Source organism: Enhydra lutris, unplaced genomic scaffold (genome assembly GCF_002288905.1).
Source record: "Enhydra lutris kenyoni isolate GAN:26980312 unplaced genomic scaffold, ASM228890v2 scaffoldscaffold9, whole genome shotgun sequence".
Taxonomy (NCBI): Eukaryota; Metazoa; Chordata; class Mammalia; order Carnivora; family Mustelidae; genus Enhydra; species Enhydra lutris.
This window is the reverse complement of record NW_019154093.1, coordinates 33,105,588-33,124,384: the sequence shown is the minus strand read 5'-3', so window position 1 is coordinate 33,124,384 and position 18,797 is coordinate 33,105,588. Positions and strand designations below refer to the sequence as shown.

General features: G+C 36.4%; 1 protein-coding gene across 1 annotated transcript in view; it reads right to left on the bottom strand.

The window, feature by feature from the left end:
- The window catches only part of LOC111143514 (ribonucleoprotein, PTB binding 2), an 87,905-nt gene that overhangs the window by 31,694 nt on the left and 37,414 nt on the right, over positions 1–18,797 (bottom strand). The window contains exons 5-9 of the mRNA XM_022497324.1: positions 18,032–18,158; positions 9,527–9,609; positions 7,535–7,639; positions 7,271–7,382; positions 5,096–5,364 (exon numbers count right to left, since the gene is read on the bottom strand). Of these exons, the coding sequence (XP_022353032.1) occupies positions 5,096–5,364; positions 7,271–7,382; positions 7,535–7,639; positions 9,527–9,609; positions 18,032–18,158 (696 nt within the window). The remainder of the gene's footprint in view (positions 1–5,095; positions 5,365–7,270; positions 7,383–7,534; positions 7,640–9,526; positions 9,610–18,031; positions 18,159–18,797) is intronic.

Below are 18,797 nucleotides of genomic sequence, written 5' to 3'. Positions count from 1 at the left end.
TTTAAGAATTAACTGAACAAAAAAAAGGAGTGGGCGCCTGGGTGGCTCAGTTAGTTAGGCGACTGCGTTCGGCCCAGGTCATGATCCTGGAGTCCTGGGATCGAGTCCCACATCAGGCTCCCTGCTTGACAGGGAGTCTGCTTCTCCCTCTGACCCTCCCCCATCTCATGCTCTCTCTCTCATTCTCTCTCTCTAAGTAAATAAATAAATAAATAAAATCTTTAAAAAAAAAAAAAAAAAAGGAGTGACTGAACCAAAGAAGAAAAATACTTACTCACTAAAAACTGCACAACATGGCTGAAAGTGATATTTAAGCAGAATCTCAATAAAGTGAGGGATTAGCCATGAAAATATCTAAGACTGCACTGTCCACCATGGTAGCTACTAGCTACACATGACTACTGAGCCTAAGAAATAGCAGACAGTTTAAACTGAGATGTATGTGGAATGTAAAATATATACTAAATTTCAAAGAGTTAGTACCAAAGAATGTAAAATATCTTAAAAGTTCAGTATATATATCCATTTTGAACTAATATTTTGTATATGCTATATTAAATATTAAAAATGTTTAAAAAAAAATGGGGGCACCTGGGTGGCTCAGTTGCTTGAGCATCCAATTCTTGGTTTCAGCTCAGGTCATGATCTTGGGGTCCTGAGATCAAGCCCTGTGTGGAGCTCTGTACTCAGTGTAGACTCTGTTTGAGATTCTCTCTCTCCCTCTGCCCCTTTCCCAGCTCTCTAAAATAAATCTTTAAAAACATTTTTTTAAAACATTGCTGGATTAAAAGACATAAATAAAAGGAAAGTTAACCCATGTTCATGGATTAGAAGACATATTGTTAAAATGTCAGTATTAACCAGAGTGATGTAGGGATTCAGTATAGTCCCTATCAAAATTCCAACTTTTTCTGCAGAAAAAGAAAAATCCACCCTAAAATACATGTGGAATTTCAAGGGACCCCAAATAGTCAAAACAATGTTGAAAAAGGTGAAAAATAGGAACAAGAATGGAAGGCTCATACTTTGTGATTTCAAACTTACTATAAAGCTACAGTGACCTCAACAGTGTAATACTGGCATAAAGACAGACATACAGACAAATGGAATAGAATAGAAAACCCAGAAGTCAGTCCCTGCATATGTGCTTAAATGACTTTTGTCAAAAGTGTCAAGATTATTCAATGGGGAAAGGACAGTATTTTCAACAAAAATGCTGGCAAATCTGGATATCATATGTGAAAGGATAAGCTGGATTCTCACCTTATACCACATACAAAAATTAACTCAAAGGTCAAAGACCTAAATGCAAGAGCTAAAATTATAAAACTTAAAAACTTAGGTAGAATGCTTCATGATACTGAATTTGTCAATAGTTTTTTGGGTCTGACACCAAAAGCAGAAGCAGAAAGAGAAAAAGAGAGACAGAGAGAAAGAAAGAAAAAAAAAAGTAGATCATATATAGATCTAAATATAGATCAAAAACAAGTCTGAACAAATATAAGAATATTGAAATCATATCAAGTATTCCTGTGACCACAATGGTATGAAACTAGAAATGAATCACAGGAGGGAAACTGGAGAATTCAGAGATACATAGAAATTAAACAACATACTCCTGAACAACTGACAGGTTGAAGAAATCAAAAGAGAAGTCAAAATTATCTTGAGACTAATGAAAATGGAAATATAGCATATCAAAACTTATGGAATATAGCAAAAAAGCAGTCCTAAGAGGGACTTATAGCAATGCCTACACAAAAAGAAAAAAAAAAAAGACCTCAGACAACATTACACATCAAGGAACTAGAAAAAGAAAAACAAACTAAGCCCCCAATTAGCAGAAAGGGTTAATAATAAAGATTAGAACAGAAATAAAAGAGACTAGAAAAATCCATGAAACTAAGTGTTAGGGTTCTGAAGAGATAAACAAAACAGAGAAACCTTTAACTAGACTAACCAAGAGAACAAGAGAGGATACAAATAGTTACAAATGAAAGAGGAGACATTAAAACTGATACCACAGAAATATGAAGGATCGTAAGAGACTATTACCAAGAAATACATGCCAACAAATTGGATAACCCAGAAAAAAAAGGATAAATTCCCAGAAACTTACAACCTCAAAGAACAATCATAAAGAAATAGAAAATCTTATCAGACCAATAGTGATATAAGAAGTAATAAAAAACCTCCCAAGAATGAAAATATCAGGACCAGATGGCTACACTGGTGAATTCTACCAGACATTTATTTGAAGAAAAATTAATGCCCAACAAAGCCAGATAAGAACTCTGCAAGAAAATAAAACTACAGGCCAATATCCCTGATATTGGGATATCAGGCAAAAGTCCTCAACAAAATATTAGCAATCCAAATTACAACAATACATTGACTGTACACAACTGTATACAATGATACATAGACTGTACGCCATGATCAAATGAGATAACTCAGAAATAAACACACATACATATAGTCAACGAACCTTTGACAAGCGAGTCAAGAATTTCCTATGGAAAAGGACAGTTTCTCTAATAAGCGGTGTTGGGAAAACTGGATGTCCACACACTAAAGAATGAAATTGGACCAGGATCTTAAACCATACATAAGAATTCACTCAAACTGGATTAGACTTAAAGATAAGATCTGAAGCCATAAAACCCCTAGAAGAAAATAAAAGGGAAAATTTCCTTGACATTAGTCTTGGCAATAATTTTTTGGACATGACACCAAAAGTACAGACAACAAAAGCAAAAATAAACAAGTGGGACTACATCAAACTAAAAAACTTCTGTACAGCAAAGGAAACCATCAACAAAATAAAAAGACAATCTATTGAATGGGAGAAAACTGATACAGCCATTGAGGGAAAACAGTACAGAAGTTCCTCAAATAATAAAAAATAGAATTACCATGTGATTCAGTAATCCCATCTCTGGGTATATATTCACAGGAAACGAAATCCCTATCTCAAAGGGATAGTGCACTCCCATGTTCACTGCAGCACTATTCCCAATAGCCAAGACACGAAAACATCAGTGCTCTTTGATGGATGAATAAAGAAAATGTGTGTATATATTCAGCCTTTAATAAGAAGGAAATCTTGCTATTTGTGATAACATGGATGGACCTTGAGGGCATTATGTTAAGTGAAAAAAGTCAAATAGAGGGGCACCTGGGTGGCTCAGTGGGTTAAAGCCAGCCTCTGCCTTCCACTCAGGTCATGATCCCAGGGTCCTGGAACAGAGCCCTGCATCTGGCTTTCTGCTCAGCAGGGAGCCCTCACCCTCTCTCTGCCTACCTCTCTGCCTACTTGTGATCTCTGTCAAATAAATAAAATAAAAAATCTTAAAAAAAAAAAAAGTCAAATAGAGAAAAACAAACACCATATGATCTCCCTTATATGTAGAATATAAAAAAGAAAGCAGCAGCAGCTCAGATACAAAAAACAGATCGTTGGTGTCAGAGGCAGTGTGGGCGGAATGGGTGAAAAAAGTCAAAAGGTACAAACTGCCAGTTATGAAATAAATAGATCATGGGGATGTAATGTACAGCATGGCAACGATAGTTAATATTACCATGTTTTATATTTGAAAGTTGCTAAGAGAGTAGATCTTAAAAGTTCTCACAAGAAAAAAAATTATAACAATGTATGGTAATAGATGTTAACTAGACTTTTTGTGATGACCATTTTGTAATACATGCAAATGTCAAATCATTGTTTTATACCTGAAACTAATATGCTGTATGTCAATTATACCTTAATAAAAAAAAATTTCTTAAAAATGCAGGTCTAAAAACCTAAAGCCACATTAAACCAATTATGTCTAGCAAAGTCAAAAATCTTGTTACATTCTTGGAAAACCTACTTGAACTGATTCAAACCCCTACTGTCAGAAAGACACTTCTACAACAGTCTGTACCAGTGCTCACTGGGGTCTGCTTAACTATGTTCAACTTTTTCTTTGTTTGAAAGCTTTAGCCGCTCTTTGTTATATTAAGCCTAAATTCGCTTTATTGTATGTTGTACTTATTGGACTAGGTCTGCCTACTGACGAAACACAAAATGCCATGTGACTAGTCTGAGGGTTTGTTTCTTTAATGTATATACAGCTTGTCCTCCCTTTCTAAGTTACATGTAACCATTTCCCTCAATTCTCTCCCCAGAACCTGTTTTCCAGGCCCTGGGCCACTTTGGCTGTTTTCTTCCTGATAGACTCTGCCCATTATGTGAATCACCTCAAATCAAGCTTTTCTGAAGATCTGGTGCTCTCTGTCCAAAAAGATACAGCATATTCATATATGAGTTCTATTTGTTTAGTTTTCAATAACCCAGGAAATTAATACTGCAGGTAAATTTTAAAAATTTATTCTAGAAGGATTCCCTTAGCTTTCTCAATGAACAGTTGCAGAACCTTCTACCCATACTTGCTGCTATGACTCCTTGACAGCAAAAACTCCTCCAAATTCAGTATTATTATTTTGACATTTGAAAATGGCCAACTAAATGAATTTTTTGTCCTCACATGCTGTTTATAACCTGAGTTTTATACTACTTACATGCTAAAGGGTGTTTCAGGGTGTGAGTAAAAAATGTACTTTATTCTACCTGTTAGTTATAACATTTACTAATGTCACTGGCCTAAGAATCAGTAAAATAACTGGGTAGAAACTTACAGAATTAAAACAGAGGTTAGATTCTTTTGTGCAGACCAGAGTTTAATAAATAACTTTGACATTTTTCAGATAAAAGAAAATTGGTCTTGCCTTCAAATATTCCAATATTACCTTAATTAGCTATAGAGTATACATTTAAAGTAGAAAACATATTTTGAAGAGCATTAACTTAGAAAGCCTCATAAATAATATAAAATTGGATAAGTATTAATGACACTCTTAAGCTTTTTCCAAACTATAAAATTTTGAACTCAGTTTATATTTCATTTCTAAAATATCAAGCATTTTTGAGTATCTTGAAAGAATATACATACATATATATATTCCTGAATAGTATCTACACACAGGTAGTATACACGTGTGTGTGTGTGTGTGTGCGTGCGTGCATGCATGGGCATGCACATAGTTTTCTCACCCCTGAGCTTATCTCCGTGCCTCTTGGCTGACTTTGCTGTGGCTTATGGTGTCCCGTCAGCAAGCCTCCAGCAGTAAGGTTTGGAAAGCTCTGAAGATAAGCCTGTGACCCTGAGAAACTTCCTTCTGCCTTCCCTGCCGAGGCTGGCTGTTTCTCCTGAGTATTCCCATGTCCTGGCCCAGCTTGTCCAGCAACGTGCTGATTTGGAAAGAATGGTAATATGCCCATTCCAGCTGTTATCGTTGTTGGAGTTGGAATCAGATTAGATGCTGTAGGGAATCACAAATGCAAGAAGCTTTTGGTTAGACAAGAGTTATTCCCAACAGTCTGATTTTGTTAACTTATGGGGGAAATGTGGAGAAGCCTATTCTGTATCAGAGAACAGTTACATTCAGAAGACAAAGTTAGTGGTTGTAAAGCAGCAGGTTCCTACACGGAAAAACAAAAACCTCTAACAGCAATCGTGCTTTTCTTATTTTCAACAATTTCTGGGATAATATCAAGGATATTTTTTAATTCCAAATTTTAATTGTATATTTTAGACCTTGAGAGAAAATGTATTTTTTGGCACTTGAAGTTGTATCAGGTGCCTTCTTTTTTATGCTCAATCACTGAAAATTGCCTGCTTCCATATTTGAAGGGAATAATTAAATAAATTTTCAGTTAAAAAAAATTCTGACACTTAAAAATCTATTAATACATTTAATCAGCTTACTCGCACCAGTTCATAATAGCTGACTGTGCGTATCTTTTCCCAGCTCCTGAATTCAGTGGGCAACTGGCTATGAGTTGTAGTGCTCACACAAAGAACTCCAAAGATGCTGTAAAAATCAAGACTCTTCTTTTTAAACCTAGAAAGCTGGTTTTTAAACATCAGCACACCACTGGTTTAAAAAACATCAACGTTTGTGAATAGATAGGCACCAAATTTAACACATGAAAGTTTTACATTTTTATTTACTGGAAATAACAAAAAATTCTGGAAGAAATTAAAGTTTTAATAGGAAAAGTCTGACCCATTCTACTTTTTAAAATCTCTAGTTCAAAATCGAGAAAAGAGCTAATTTTGATAATTACTTTAAGTCAAATTTATATTTTATAAATTCACTATGCAAATTTCTTTAATTATTTCTAGTACTTAATATTTAGAGGTGGTTACTTAAGTTCTTTTAGCAATGTATTTATTTGGACACTGATTTTTTCAATGTTCTTAAAGGAGTGCATGCTAAGGCAACTAGCCTATTATTTAATCCAACACAAATAATAAACATGGGCATAAGCTTTTGGTGATACAAAATTTAACTTTTAGAACAGGCCTCATTGTACCAAAAAATTTCTACGCCTGTCTGTATCCTATTTCAGTTTTCGCACAGTCAATTCCAACAGTCAGAACTGACGGACTCATTTAATTGTTTGACTCATTGCTTTTATGTCGAGGTTAAATATGTTACTCATATTCAACTGACATTATTATTATTACTGGTGGTAATAATAATAACATTAATATTAATATTATAAATAATATTTAATATTAAAGTAATAATATGCTTTTCACAGCATAATTGCCAAACAAATTTCAATTACACTTCAAATGAAAGTGCCTTTCAAAGTCACATTCAAATAAGAAATCTTGTTAAAATATACCACATGCTCTTGTTTTTCTAAAAAATAATTTTGTTTAAATTCGTCTTTTCAGAAGCCCAAAGTACACATGTCATTATTTCCTTTTTCTAAGTTTGGAGACCACATTCATAAAACTATTATAGGCAAGTAAACCATCAAAGCTTACATCAGAATACCACATATTTCCTTGAAAGCTTAGGGCTTTTTATTCAGGCAAAAATTAAATGGATATCTCTGTCATATGTTGTCAGCCCAGCAGGTAGCATGTCAGTCTCACAGGGATCTAGGTCTTTGCCTCATGCTGCTGTGAACCTTCATCAAATATTAAAGCATATCCAACAGGGAAAATGAGATCTTGGCATGGAAGCAAGTCCATCAATAACTTATCAATAGTTCTCTAATATTAAAAATAGAAAAGCCACGAGGGCTCTTAAAATTTTAAATGACTAAAACTCAACTTTGACCTTTCTGCAAATAAAAACAGGATATAGGTAAACCACCCTTAAGTCTCAAATCTGTTTACGGACTTCTCAGTAAATGCGTATCATTTACTTTTATGTGCTTCTCCATGATGACCCAACTCTGTTTTCAAAGGAAGTGCTGACCCAATCCCTACTGCGGTTTGAAGTACCACGGCCGGGGGATCTCCAAGTAAGCCGGGTTTCTGCAAGACAAGAAAAGAGAGTGAGACTTCTGCCCGGGGCCGCAGGGTACTCTCTCATGAAAAGGCTACACATGTGAAAAGTCATCAACAATAGGGCCTGAATCTAGAAAGGGAATGAATTCGAAAATAAAAAAAATTAACTCCAGACTTACGTTATTAGTAGGAATATTCTCAAACTTCAGTAACTGTTGCTGTGCCAGGGGTACATGAGAAAGATTCTGAAGGAATAAACTGGAAGTATTACCCAGAACGGTGCTCTGTGAAAACGAGAAAGCATTGTTAGTTCAACTTGGGAGAGCTACTTGTCCTAGAACCCAGTCCACTTTAAAGTGCAGCTCTCCAGCTGATCTGAGCAAAAGCAAGAGCATCTTAATATTCCATTTTCCCACTAGAGGCAATGCTACTTAATTCTTTTAATAATACACAAGATGTGACCGTGGAGTCACGAAACTAACTCCACATCCTCTCCCTTTTTTGCCTTCATCCTTCCTCCTCCTCTCACCCCTTTTTGGCTTTCAGGTCAGGGTCATTTCATCATTTCTTTCTTCACTTAATCATCCAACAAATATTTGTTGAGCACTTTCTCCGTGCCCAGCACTGTGCCACGAAGTAAGAAATGCACAATGCGACCTGCCCTCACGGATCTTAGAGGCTCCTGGGGAAGGGAGACATTCATTAATTATAAACACATGGAATTACACATGGTGATGAGCAGAGCGAGGAAACACACGGGAGCTAGGAGAAGAGTTGGGGACTTAGTTGGATGTGGTAAATTCAAGGAAGGTGTCCCTGAGGAACTAACTCTCCCACAGAGATCTGAAGGCTGTGGGGAAGTAACCAGGGAAGTCTGGGGGACTCAGAGGGTGTTGGGGTGGGGAGCATTCCTGGCTGAAGGAACAGCAGGGGAGCAAAGACCTGAGGAGAAGAGAGCAAGGTCCTCTGAAGACCTAAAGCTACCCGACCCCCACCCCTGGCACTGGGACAGTGACACCCGATGAGCAGGAGAGGTGGCGACCCAGCTGGCTTAGGCCTTCCGGGCGAAATTAAACATTCTAGTCTTAATTCTAAAATAAAGAGAATTATTTATTCTCTGATGATATTGACGATATCAATACTCTGAACTCCCCTCCCATGTCACACTCCACATCTTATTGTAATTCACATTTCTTTTCTGTATGTGTTGAATTTCTCTAAGAACAAGGACTTGGAATGGTTTTGTTCTGTGCTATGGCATCAGTGACCGGCAGAGTGTCCAGTAGAGGTCAGAGTCCCAATAAAATCTGGGGAGTAATGGGATGAAAAAAGACCCTACAATGTACAAGGTCCTATGTTAGAGTCGTCGTCTTCTTTTTTTTTTTTTTTTAGGTGTACGGATACAATGCATGTTAATGTATTCTTTCCCAAGTTACTATTATTTAAGAAAATAAGCAAATTCTTACATAAACTTTCACGTATGTAAAGTTCATATTTTATCTATTTTTTTTCCCCATCCTCAAATCTATGTTAGATTCTAATGAAAACTAAATAAAAGATAAACCTGTGCCTTAAAAAGTTGCGTTTAGGACTTTGATGCTCATTCACTCCACCGCCACCAAACCTCCATTAGGGATTCGGCTGCACTTGTAATCAGGCTCCCACACAGACACAGCCTTCAGCAGTACCTAACTGTCATGAGTACGACATTTGTATATACAAATGCGTCCTAAAATACGAATCTGAAAAAGGTTAGAGAATTTATTTTTTATTCTTACATGAATTATTTGTATATAGATTAAATTTTAAGAATTAAGAGTTTACGTTCACTTAATTTTTTTTTTCTTTCTGTAATACTTGGAGTTAAGACCCCAGAAGTCTTGTTTTTAACCACTTATTTCTACAAAAATATACCACAAAACACACCTCCTTCCCTTAATCCCCTATAATCAATGCCCAGAAATCAATGCCTAAAAATCAATAGATAGAACTACACTGCTTTGACCAGCTTAATTTGATCTCAGGTACTCAGCATGTTTTCAGGTAGCTATAGTTACTACTAAGGATTTGTTTAAAAAACAAAATACCTGTTTAACTTCAGGAGAATTTTAAACTTTGGGAACAAACAAATGAGTCACTCCGAGTTGCAGTACTCAATGCTATTTATATACCTGATGTGCTTTATTCAAATGCAAAAACGCGGAGGAGATGGATGGGTTCATCAGATGAGGCAAGCTGTGAGGTGTTCCGAGAACTGCTTTAAGAAAATAAAAGTAAAAATTTAACTTTATGATAAGACAGAAACAAACTCCAAAAGGGGCCAATAGCATTTTTTTTAAACTTAACAAATTCATCCAAAGTTCAATGATATACTGACCTTGTCATTGCACAAAAACTGGCGAGGTCGCTTCCTTGTGACTCAAACCTAGAATTTTATTTAAAATTCCAACACCTTCTATCATCATAATAAAACACCAAACCTAGCCTTTCTTTTCTCTAGTGCTTAGAGCAACAAAACTAATTCCATCTTTTAGTGAGTATAATTCTAACTGAACTCATGTTATTTGCTCAGTATTTTTATTAGGTGTTTGGGTATTATTCTGGCGGGGGGGGGGGGGGGGGGGGGAAGGAAGGGCAAGATACAGACCTTTCCTTTGAAAAGCCTACAATCCATTCAAGAAGAGAATATATGCACAGAAAAAATATTTACATAATAAAAAGAAACATGAGCATCAGAGTGGATAGAAAGAATAAATGGTGACCACACTTTTTTTTAATCAGGTTTGCCTGAGCACAATACCAGAGTATGTATCAAAAGAGATGTCTTCAGAACATGGCTCCGTCATTTAAGCATCTAACTCTTGGTTTCAGCTCAGATTGTGAGCTGAAACCATATCCAGCCCTGCTCTGGTCCTCCCCACGTATGCACACTCTCTCCCTCTCTCAAATAAATCTTTTTTTAAAAGGTGGGGGGATGTTTTCAGAATAAATAGTATATAGACAAAAAGGGCCATGAGATAGAAAATATATGAAGTAATTTCTTCTAATTACTATAAATCAACTGGAAATGGTCAGGCATAGAAAGCACTTCAAAAAGCATTTAATTTCAGGTCCTCTGGCTGGCCCAGTTGGTGGAACACGTGACTCACGCAACTCTTTATCTCTGGGTTGTGAATTCAAGCCCCATGGTGGTTGTAGAGCTTACTTGTTGTTGTTGTTGTTGCTAAAGATTTTATTTATTTATTTGAGAGAGAGGGCAAGCAGGGGGAGCAGCAGAGAGACAGGGAAAAGCAGGATCCCTGCTGAGCAGGGGGTCTGAGGCAGGGCTTGATTCCAGGATCCTGGGATCATGACCTGAGCTGCAGGCAGACACCCAATCCACTAAGCCACCCAGGCACCCCTAGAGCTTACTTAAAAAAAAAATTGTGTTGTCTTATTTTAAGGAAAAAAGGAGGGAGGGGTAAAATATTAGTGCCTTTAAAAAAAAAGCATTTAATCCAACGATCAAAAATATTTGGATATTATATATGTAATATATACCATCTCTACAAGTTTATCCCATGTTTTCAAAAGTACTTTTTTCAAGTTTTACTACTTGCTAAACCAGCCTATTTCATCTTTGGAAAAGTGACCATTAGAAATTGCTTTCTTTAGAATGAGTCCATTTCATGATTGGTGGTAGGAAGATTAGGTCATTAGCACGAGTTGTTTATAAAAACAGACTGTTTATTAACAAAGAGGGATAAAGATGGCATTTCATAATGATAAAGGGGTCAATTCATCAAGAGGATACAACAGTCTTAAATGTGCTTCAAATAACAAAGCTTCAAAATATGTAAGGCAAAAATTTCTAGAACTGACGAAGTAGACAAATCCACAGTTACGGTTGGAGATTTCAACACCACCTCCTCTCTTTTTTCAGTTAGTCACTGTATTTTGTTACAAAACATTAATATTTTTTCCGTTTTTAATGAATACAATATTTCCCAGTTTAAAACCATCACCACTGAAATCAAAACACTTTGAAGATGTCTACATTCTCACATCTCACTGCCCTTATCCTTAGCTCTTGGCTAATCTCCCATGGTGCCCCAACCTCCCCTTCTCAAGAAGGCTTGAACAATGCTATCAATCAACAATATATGCAAAGGACTATAATATATAATAATATACCCTATGAATAAAAGTTTGGTTTAACATTGAAAAATCAATGTAATTCATCATGCTAGCAGACCAAACAAAAAATATATATGATCATCTCAGTTAATGGAGAAAATCAGTGTATACATTCCAGCAATTATCATGACAAAATTTCTCTGCAATATAGAAACAAAAGGCAAAGTTCCCAGCTAGAAAAAGAAAATCTGTGAAAAAAACTATAGCTGACATAATAAAAGAATGAATGCTCTCTAAGGTCAGAAACAAAGCAGAGATGTCCACTCTCACCAGTTCAATGCACAAATTATGCTGGAATTTCTGTCTATTGCAATAAGACAAGAATAAGAAGTTAAAGGCAGGGTGCCTGGGTGGCTCAGTTGGTTAAGTGACTGCCTTTGGCTCAGGTCATGATCCTGGAGTCCTGGGATTGAGTTCCGCCTAGGGCTCCCCTGCTCGGCAGGGAGTCTGCTTCTCCCTCTGACTCTCCCCCTTCTCATGATCCTTCTCTCTCTCTCTCTTTAATAAATAAATAAAATCTTTAAAAATAATAATAATTAAAAAAAAGAAGTAAGAGGCATACATATTGGAAAGGAAGAAATAAAATTGTGTTTATTTGTGGATTATATGACTGTCTACACAGAAAATCCTAAGAACAAAAGCCTACAAGAAATAATAAGCTAGGTTTGCAAGAGAGGATATACACAAAATCAATTGTACTTGTATATGCTAGCAACATGAAACTCAAAATTGAGATTTAAAAAGTAAAACTATTGGGGCACCTGGGTGGCTCAGTGGGTTAAAGCCTCTGCCTTTGGCTCAGGTCATGATCGCAGGGTCCTGGGATTGGGCCCTGCATGGGGCTCTCTGCTCAGTGGGGGGCCTGCTTCCCCCACCCCTGCCTGCCTCTTTGCCTACTTGTGATCTCTGTCGAATAAATAAATAATCTTTAAAAAAAAATAAAAAGCAAAACTATTTAAAATCATATCAAGAAATGTAGAATACGATGGATAAATCTGACAAAATATGTGTAATATTTGTACCCTGAAAACTACAAGCTATTGCTGGAACAAATTACAGGAGGCCTAAATAAATAGAGAAATATACCATATGCATGGCTCAACCTCAAAACTGTCAATTCTGCCCAAATTAGTATATAGATTCAACACAATCCCAACCAAATTACTGACATTTTTCATAGAAATTGACAGGCTGGTTCTAAAATTTATATACAAATACAAAGGACATAGAATAGGCAAAACAAATTGAAAAAAGAAGAAGAAAGTTGGAGGACTTACACTAACAGATTCTAGGGCTTCTTATAAAGCTACATTTATCAAGACAATGCAGTATTGGGATAAAGACAGACATTTAGATCAATGGAATAGAATGGAAAGTCCATAGATACAGCCATGCATATATAATGAACCTAAGTGGAAGTTCAGTGGGAAAAGAGTAATCTTTTTTAACAAATGATGCTGGAACATCTGTAAAAAAACTAATCTAGAACTTTACTTCACATCATAAACAAAAATTAACTCAAATTGAACCAAAGATCTAAATACAAAAGGTAAAATTAAAAATAATTTTTAAAAGGTAAAATTATGAAATTCTCAAATATGAGAGTATCTTAATGACCTTAAATTTGTCAAAGATTCCTTAAATCTGACAAAAGATGTACAAATTGTAACAGAAATATAATAAACTGGGCTTCGCCAAAATAATGTTTTGTTCTTCCAAAGACATTGTTAATAAAGGACATCTTAGGGAGTGAAAAAATATTTGCAAACCCATATATACAACAGCAGATTTGCATCTAGAATAAAGAGCATTTACAACTGAATAAGAAAAAGTTAACTCAATTTTTAAAATGTGTAAAATATTTAAAAAGATATAACAGAAAGATATAAAGATGGCTAATTAGCATATTAAAAGATGTTCAAAATCATCCGCCAAAAGGAATACTCAAGATCACAGTGAGATAGCAGTATATACCCAACAGAAAGACTAACATTAAAGCACTAGCATGTCAAGTGTTGGTGAGAAGACTGAGCACACTGGAGCCCTAGACAGTGATGGGTGAGAACGCCAAGCAGTTTAACTACACTGGAAAACAGTTGGCAAAGTTTCCTATAACTTAAACATACATCAACCATATGCCCCAACCATTCCACAACTAATTTACTGGCAAGAAATAAAAACATAAGCTTACATAAAGTCTAGTACACAATGTTCACAGAAATTTTATTTGTAATAATCCCAAACTAGAAATAACCTAAATGTTCATCAGCAAGTCAATGAATATGCAAACTGTGGAATGGACTACTACTCCTCATTCAAAAAGAATAAAAATTAATGATACATGCATCAATGTTAATGAATCTCAGTAAGCTGAGTGAAAAGAAGCCAAATGGTACATACTGTGTGATTTCATTTATAGAAATTTCTAGAAAATACAAGCTATAGTGACAGGAATCAAATCAGTAGTTTCCTGGGAATGGTGGAGAGGGAGATTACAAAAGGCCAGAAGGAAATTTTTAAGAGGAACAAATATGTTCATTATTTTGATTTTGGTGGATATACATATGGGTATACACATATGTCAAAATTTATGTATACTTATGATTTTATACATGTCAAAAGCATACCATTTTTTAATATTCTAAATATGTGCCAATTAATATGCAATTATGCCTCAATAAAGCTGTTAAAAATATAATGTAGACTACAACAAATTGCACACTACTTAAAATGGATACACACACATATATACAAAGAAAGAAGTCTAGAATATTTACACTGTATTGTATTTTTGAAGGTGGTTAAAAGGTCTGGACTGAAGAGAAAAGATCAGTATGGTCAGAATGACATAACCAAACCGGGTCTGGGGGGAAAAGTCAACCTGATGGAAGGGTACAGATTAGACTGAAAAGGCAGACAAGTGTCCTTAGGAATTAAAAACCAGACCACATGTGAGTAACCAGGTATGTGTGAGTTGTGGGACAGAGATGTAGAGGAAGGGGATTAATCTGTAAACAAATACTATATCTCTTTCATTATAAATAACAGTGCTGCTTTAGGTGCATGAGATGAACAAGACATAAATCCTTGCAATTATGGAACTCACATTCTAGTAGGAGAGACAAATTATATATAAGTAAATATATGTGTTATGTGTGTTATGTGAAAAATAAAACAAGGTTATAAATATAAACATATGTACTACATTTAATATAAGCAGAAGGAATTACAATTCTTAGGTTGCTCAGAGCCCTCTGTGAAGAGGTCAAAGTAGTGTAAGGGTTAGCGGATAGCGCTAACATAGAAAGGACATAGGGGCTCAGTGGGTTAAGCCTCTGCCTTGGGCTCAGTTCATGATCTCAGGGTCCTGGGATCGAGTCCCACATCGGGCTCTCTGCTCAGCGGGGAGGGAGCCCGCTTCCCTCTCTTTCTCTGCCTGCTGCTCTGCCTACTTGTGATCTCTGTCAAATGAATGAAAAAAAAAAAAAAGAAATCTTTAAAAGAGAAAAAGGACATAGTGAAGGAAATACAGATGGAGCTTACTGATGAACAAGAAACTGTCTTTCCGGAACGCCAAGAAACCCTCCAAACATCCTCCAGAAGCTCTACGTGTGTTCCAGAGGTAGATTTCGCCCTCCTCCCTTGCCACAAACAAAAAGCCATACGTGGTGAAATAACTTCTCCATTAGTGTATGAGTGGAAAGCCTTATTTAAAATTGTGAAACTAGGGGGGTCTGGGGGGCTCAGTCAGTTAAGCATCTGCCTTTGGTTCCGGTCATGATCCCAGAGTCTGGGATCAAGCCCTACAACAGGCTCCCTGCTCAGTGGGGAGTCTGCTTCTCCCTCTGCCCCTCACCCCACTCATCCTCTCTTTTTCCCTCTCTCTAATAGTAAAATCTTTAAAAAAACAACTGTGAAACTTGCACTAAAATGGGCATGATCTCTATGGCCGCATATCAATCTGAGTAGAAAGGCAGAGTAGAGAATATATATTCTTACCCAATAAGAAAAGACAAAAATACAATACTGGAGAGGAATTACTGAAGAGAGCCGAGAGTCCAAAGGTGTGGCCAGTACTTGCCAAAAGACCCAAGAGCATGCCGTATTTCCTTCAAACACTAATACAATCTTGGACTGCATTAACAGAAATATAATGATCATAAGAAGGAAATCTCACCCCATTCTGTGATGATCAAAACCCATTCCCAGGATATGTTTGTGTCTGTGTACACCATATTGCTGGACAACCCAGAAAACTGAGGCTAATATCTACAAGATGACAACTAGTTGGGGAAACTAGAGAGCATTTCTTAGGACATGTTATGGAAAGTCAGATATAGAACTGTAATCTCCAAAGAAGTCTATGAGGTATAGGAAAAAAATGCTAAAACTCTTGTTCATATTTACTTTCATCTTTAAATAAAGACATTAGCTTTATCATTTCTTAATGTATGGGTTAACAAGTTCCATTTATGTAAATGATATATAACTGATAAATATAGTGTATACACTGGAGCTTTGCTCAAAATTTACTGATAGTGGGGCGCCTGGGTGGCTCAGTGGGTTAAAGCCTCTGCCTTCGGCTCAGGTCATGATCCCAGGGTCCTTCGGACTCTGCTCAGCAGGGAGCCTGCCGCACCCTCTCTCTCTGCCTGCGACTCTGCCTACTTGTGATCTCTGTCAAATAAATAAATAAAATCTTTAAAAAAAAACTTTACTGATAGCACTGCATAGTCAAAAAATAGATTTCAAAAAGACCACTGACCTGGAGAATAGAAGACTGGGAAACCAAAAAAATGACTAAGTTTTCATGATAGTGGTCTTCAGGTATTATTAGAAGTCTTTTCTTATAGAAGAAGCAATGGACTTATTCTGTGGTTCTTCAGAGGAAGAAGCACAGAATAAGTCACTAAAATTATAGGGTTTACCATCTAATATAAAAAAATAAACCTAGTTATTAAATTCGTCCAACTAGGGAATAGGTTGCCTTGGGAAATAACGAGCTTCTTGTGCTTTGAGAGGTCAAGACATAAAAACATATCTACCATTAAAACTGTAGAAAAGATATCTGAGTATGTAATAGGCTGAGCCAGAAAACCTTTAATGCTCCTTCTTAGACACAAATAATTGATGATTATAGGATATACATACTACGAATATTGTTGTATAATAAAAAAATTTAACTGGTCTTTGTCTCTGGTTCTCTGAAAGAAAATTCTAAATCTTTTGAATTTTCTGAGTAATGAGTATGTCTTTGTTATGTAATGAGGTCACTGGAGGTGGACCCTTACAGGGGCTGGTCAATGCCAGAAATACCAACCATGTGATTAGAGGGCTAGGGCATTGGCTCCCGTGGTATCAGCTGGCCCTCCTGACCTCCAGGAAGAGGAGGGAAACTGGAGGTTCAGTTCCGTAACAGCCAACCAGGGCTACATAATGCAACTCCAACAATGCCAACTTTAATTCCGTGGAGATCCCTGGTTGGTGAATACACAGATGGGCTGGGAGGGTAATGTGCTCGGATTCCATGGGAAAAGAGTGTAAAATCTCTGCATTCAGGGCCCTCCTAGACCTAGCTGTAAGAGTATCTTCACTTGGCCATTTCTGAGTTGTGTTCTTTACAGTAAAACTGTAATCATCAGTATGGTGTTCTCCTAAGTTCTACGAGTTGTTCTAGCAAATCATCAAAGCTGAGCCCCCAAATCTGTGGCCAGCTGGTCAGAAATACAGGTGGTCTGGGGACCCCTTGAGCTTGTAGCTGGTGTGTGAGTCAGGAGCAGACCTGTGGGGGCCTAAGTCCTTAACTTGTGGGGTCTCTGCACCCTGGGTAGTTAGTGCTAGAACCAAACTGCAGTCTACCAGTCCGTGTTAGACCAGCTGGGGTTGAAACAATAAGTATACTGAAACATTTTTTATTCTAAACTTTAGTACTGAATGTAAAAATCCACTTCTTCCTAATGCTAAAATATACATTTTCTGTATATAGAGTTGTGCATTTCAAAAGCTGGGCTCTTACCAGAATACTAAATAGGTAGGTATTTAGCATATACCAATAGGATAAGATTTCCATAATATTTGTCATTTTCTACAGAGTACAACAATTTTCCAACAGAAGAGTTACGAGGAAAGAGGAAACATACCTTTAAGACATTTGAACAAAGTAACTCTGCTAAAAATATTACGTGCAAAAGTATCATATCCTTTGTTGGTAGAATCCATAACAACAAAAATGTGTGAATTATCTGGTCTCTACATTCCTGTCAACTAGGAGCTAAGCTGATTTTAATATTTAACATTTACTAAAAAGAAATTAGGAAACACATAAGCAGACTGTATCTACCAAAAATAGGGAAAACATATCAGCTCAGATCATTAATTAAAATTCACTGACAAGTCCTAGAAAAATATTTTTGGACTCATTTAAATGTGTTTTTCACGCAAAACAGCACAAACTGACTTCATGCCAACATTCTATATTTAATCTGTACCCGTGTGCTTACCTGGTTTAACAGCTCGCCCACAGAGCTGGGGCTGTAGAAGAACTTGTAACATGGCAGGATTGTTTAAACTTTTCATAATTTGTACAGGATTTGGCTCTGGAAGTAAGCCTTTTTGATTACTGTGCATCTTCAATAAATACAGAAATAGAAAACATCAGAACAAGGATAAGTACAAAAGATGAAATTTTAAAGGCTTTCTTTCAGAAGTTCTTACTCCTCTCATCTTTATGATAAATGCAAACTGCTTTACATTATACATTTCTGTATATATTCTACAATTCCTAATTATAATGTTAAGATATTCTATTATACAGCATATACTGAAATCTTCACAAAATGTCTCTGTGAAATACAATTTGGCTTTAACAGGACTGATAATTTAGTAAGATAAATCTCATCACACAATACAAGTAGAAAAATGCCAAGGGAATCTGAATTTATTAATGGGGAGTTAATTTGTTGACACAGTATGAATACTTTATACTACAGAAGAGCCTTACTATAATGTTTATCTAAAGCATAATAATGTGGGTTGCCTTACAAACAAAATTTTTCTTGTACTGAAAGTCTTTATTAGGGGCGCCTGGGTGGCTCAGATGGTTAAGCGTCTGCCTTTGGCCCAGGTCATAATCCCAGTGTCCTTGGATCAAGCCCCATATCAGGCTCCTTGCTCAGTGGGGAGTCTGCTTCTTCCTCTCCCTCTCCCCCTGCTCATGCTCACTATATCTGTCTCAAATAAATAAATCCTTAAAAAAAAAGTCTTCAT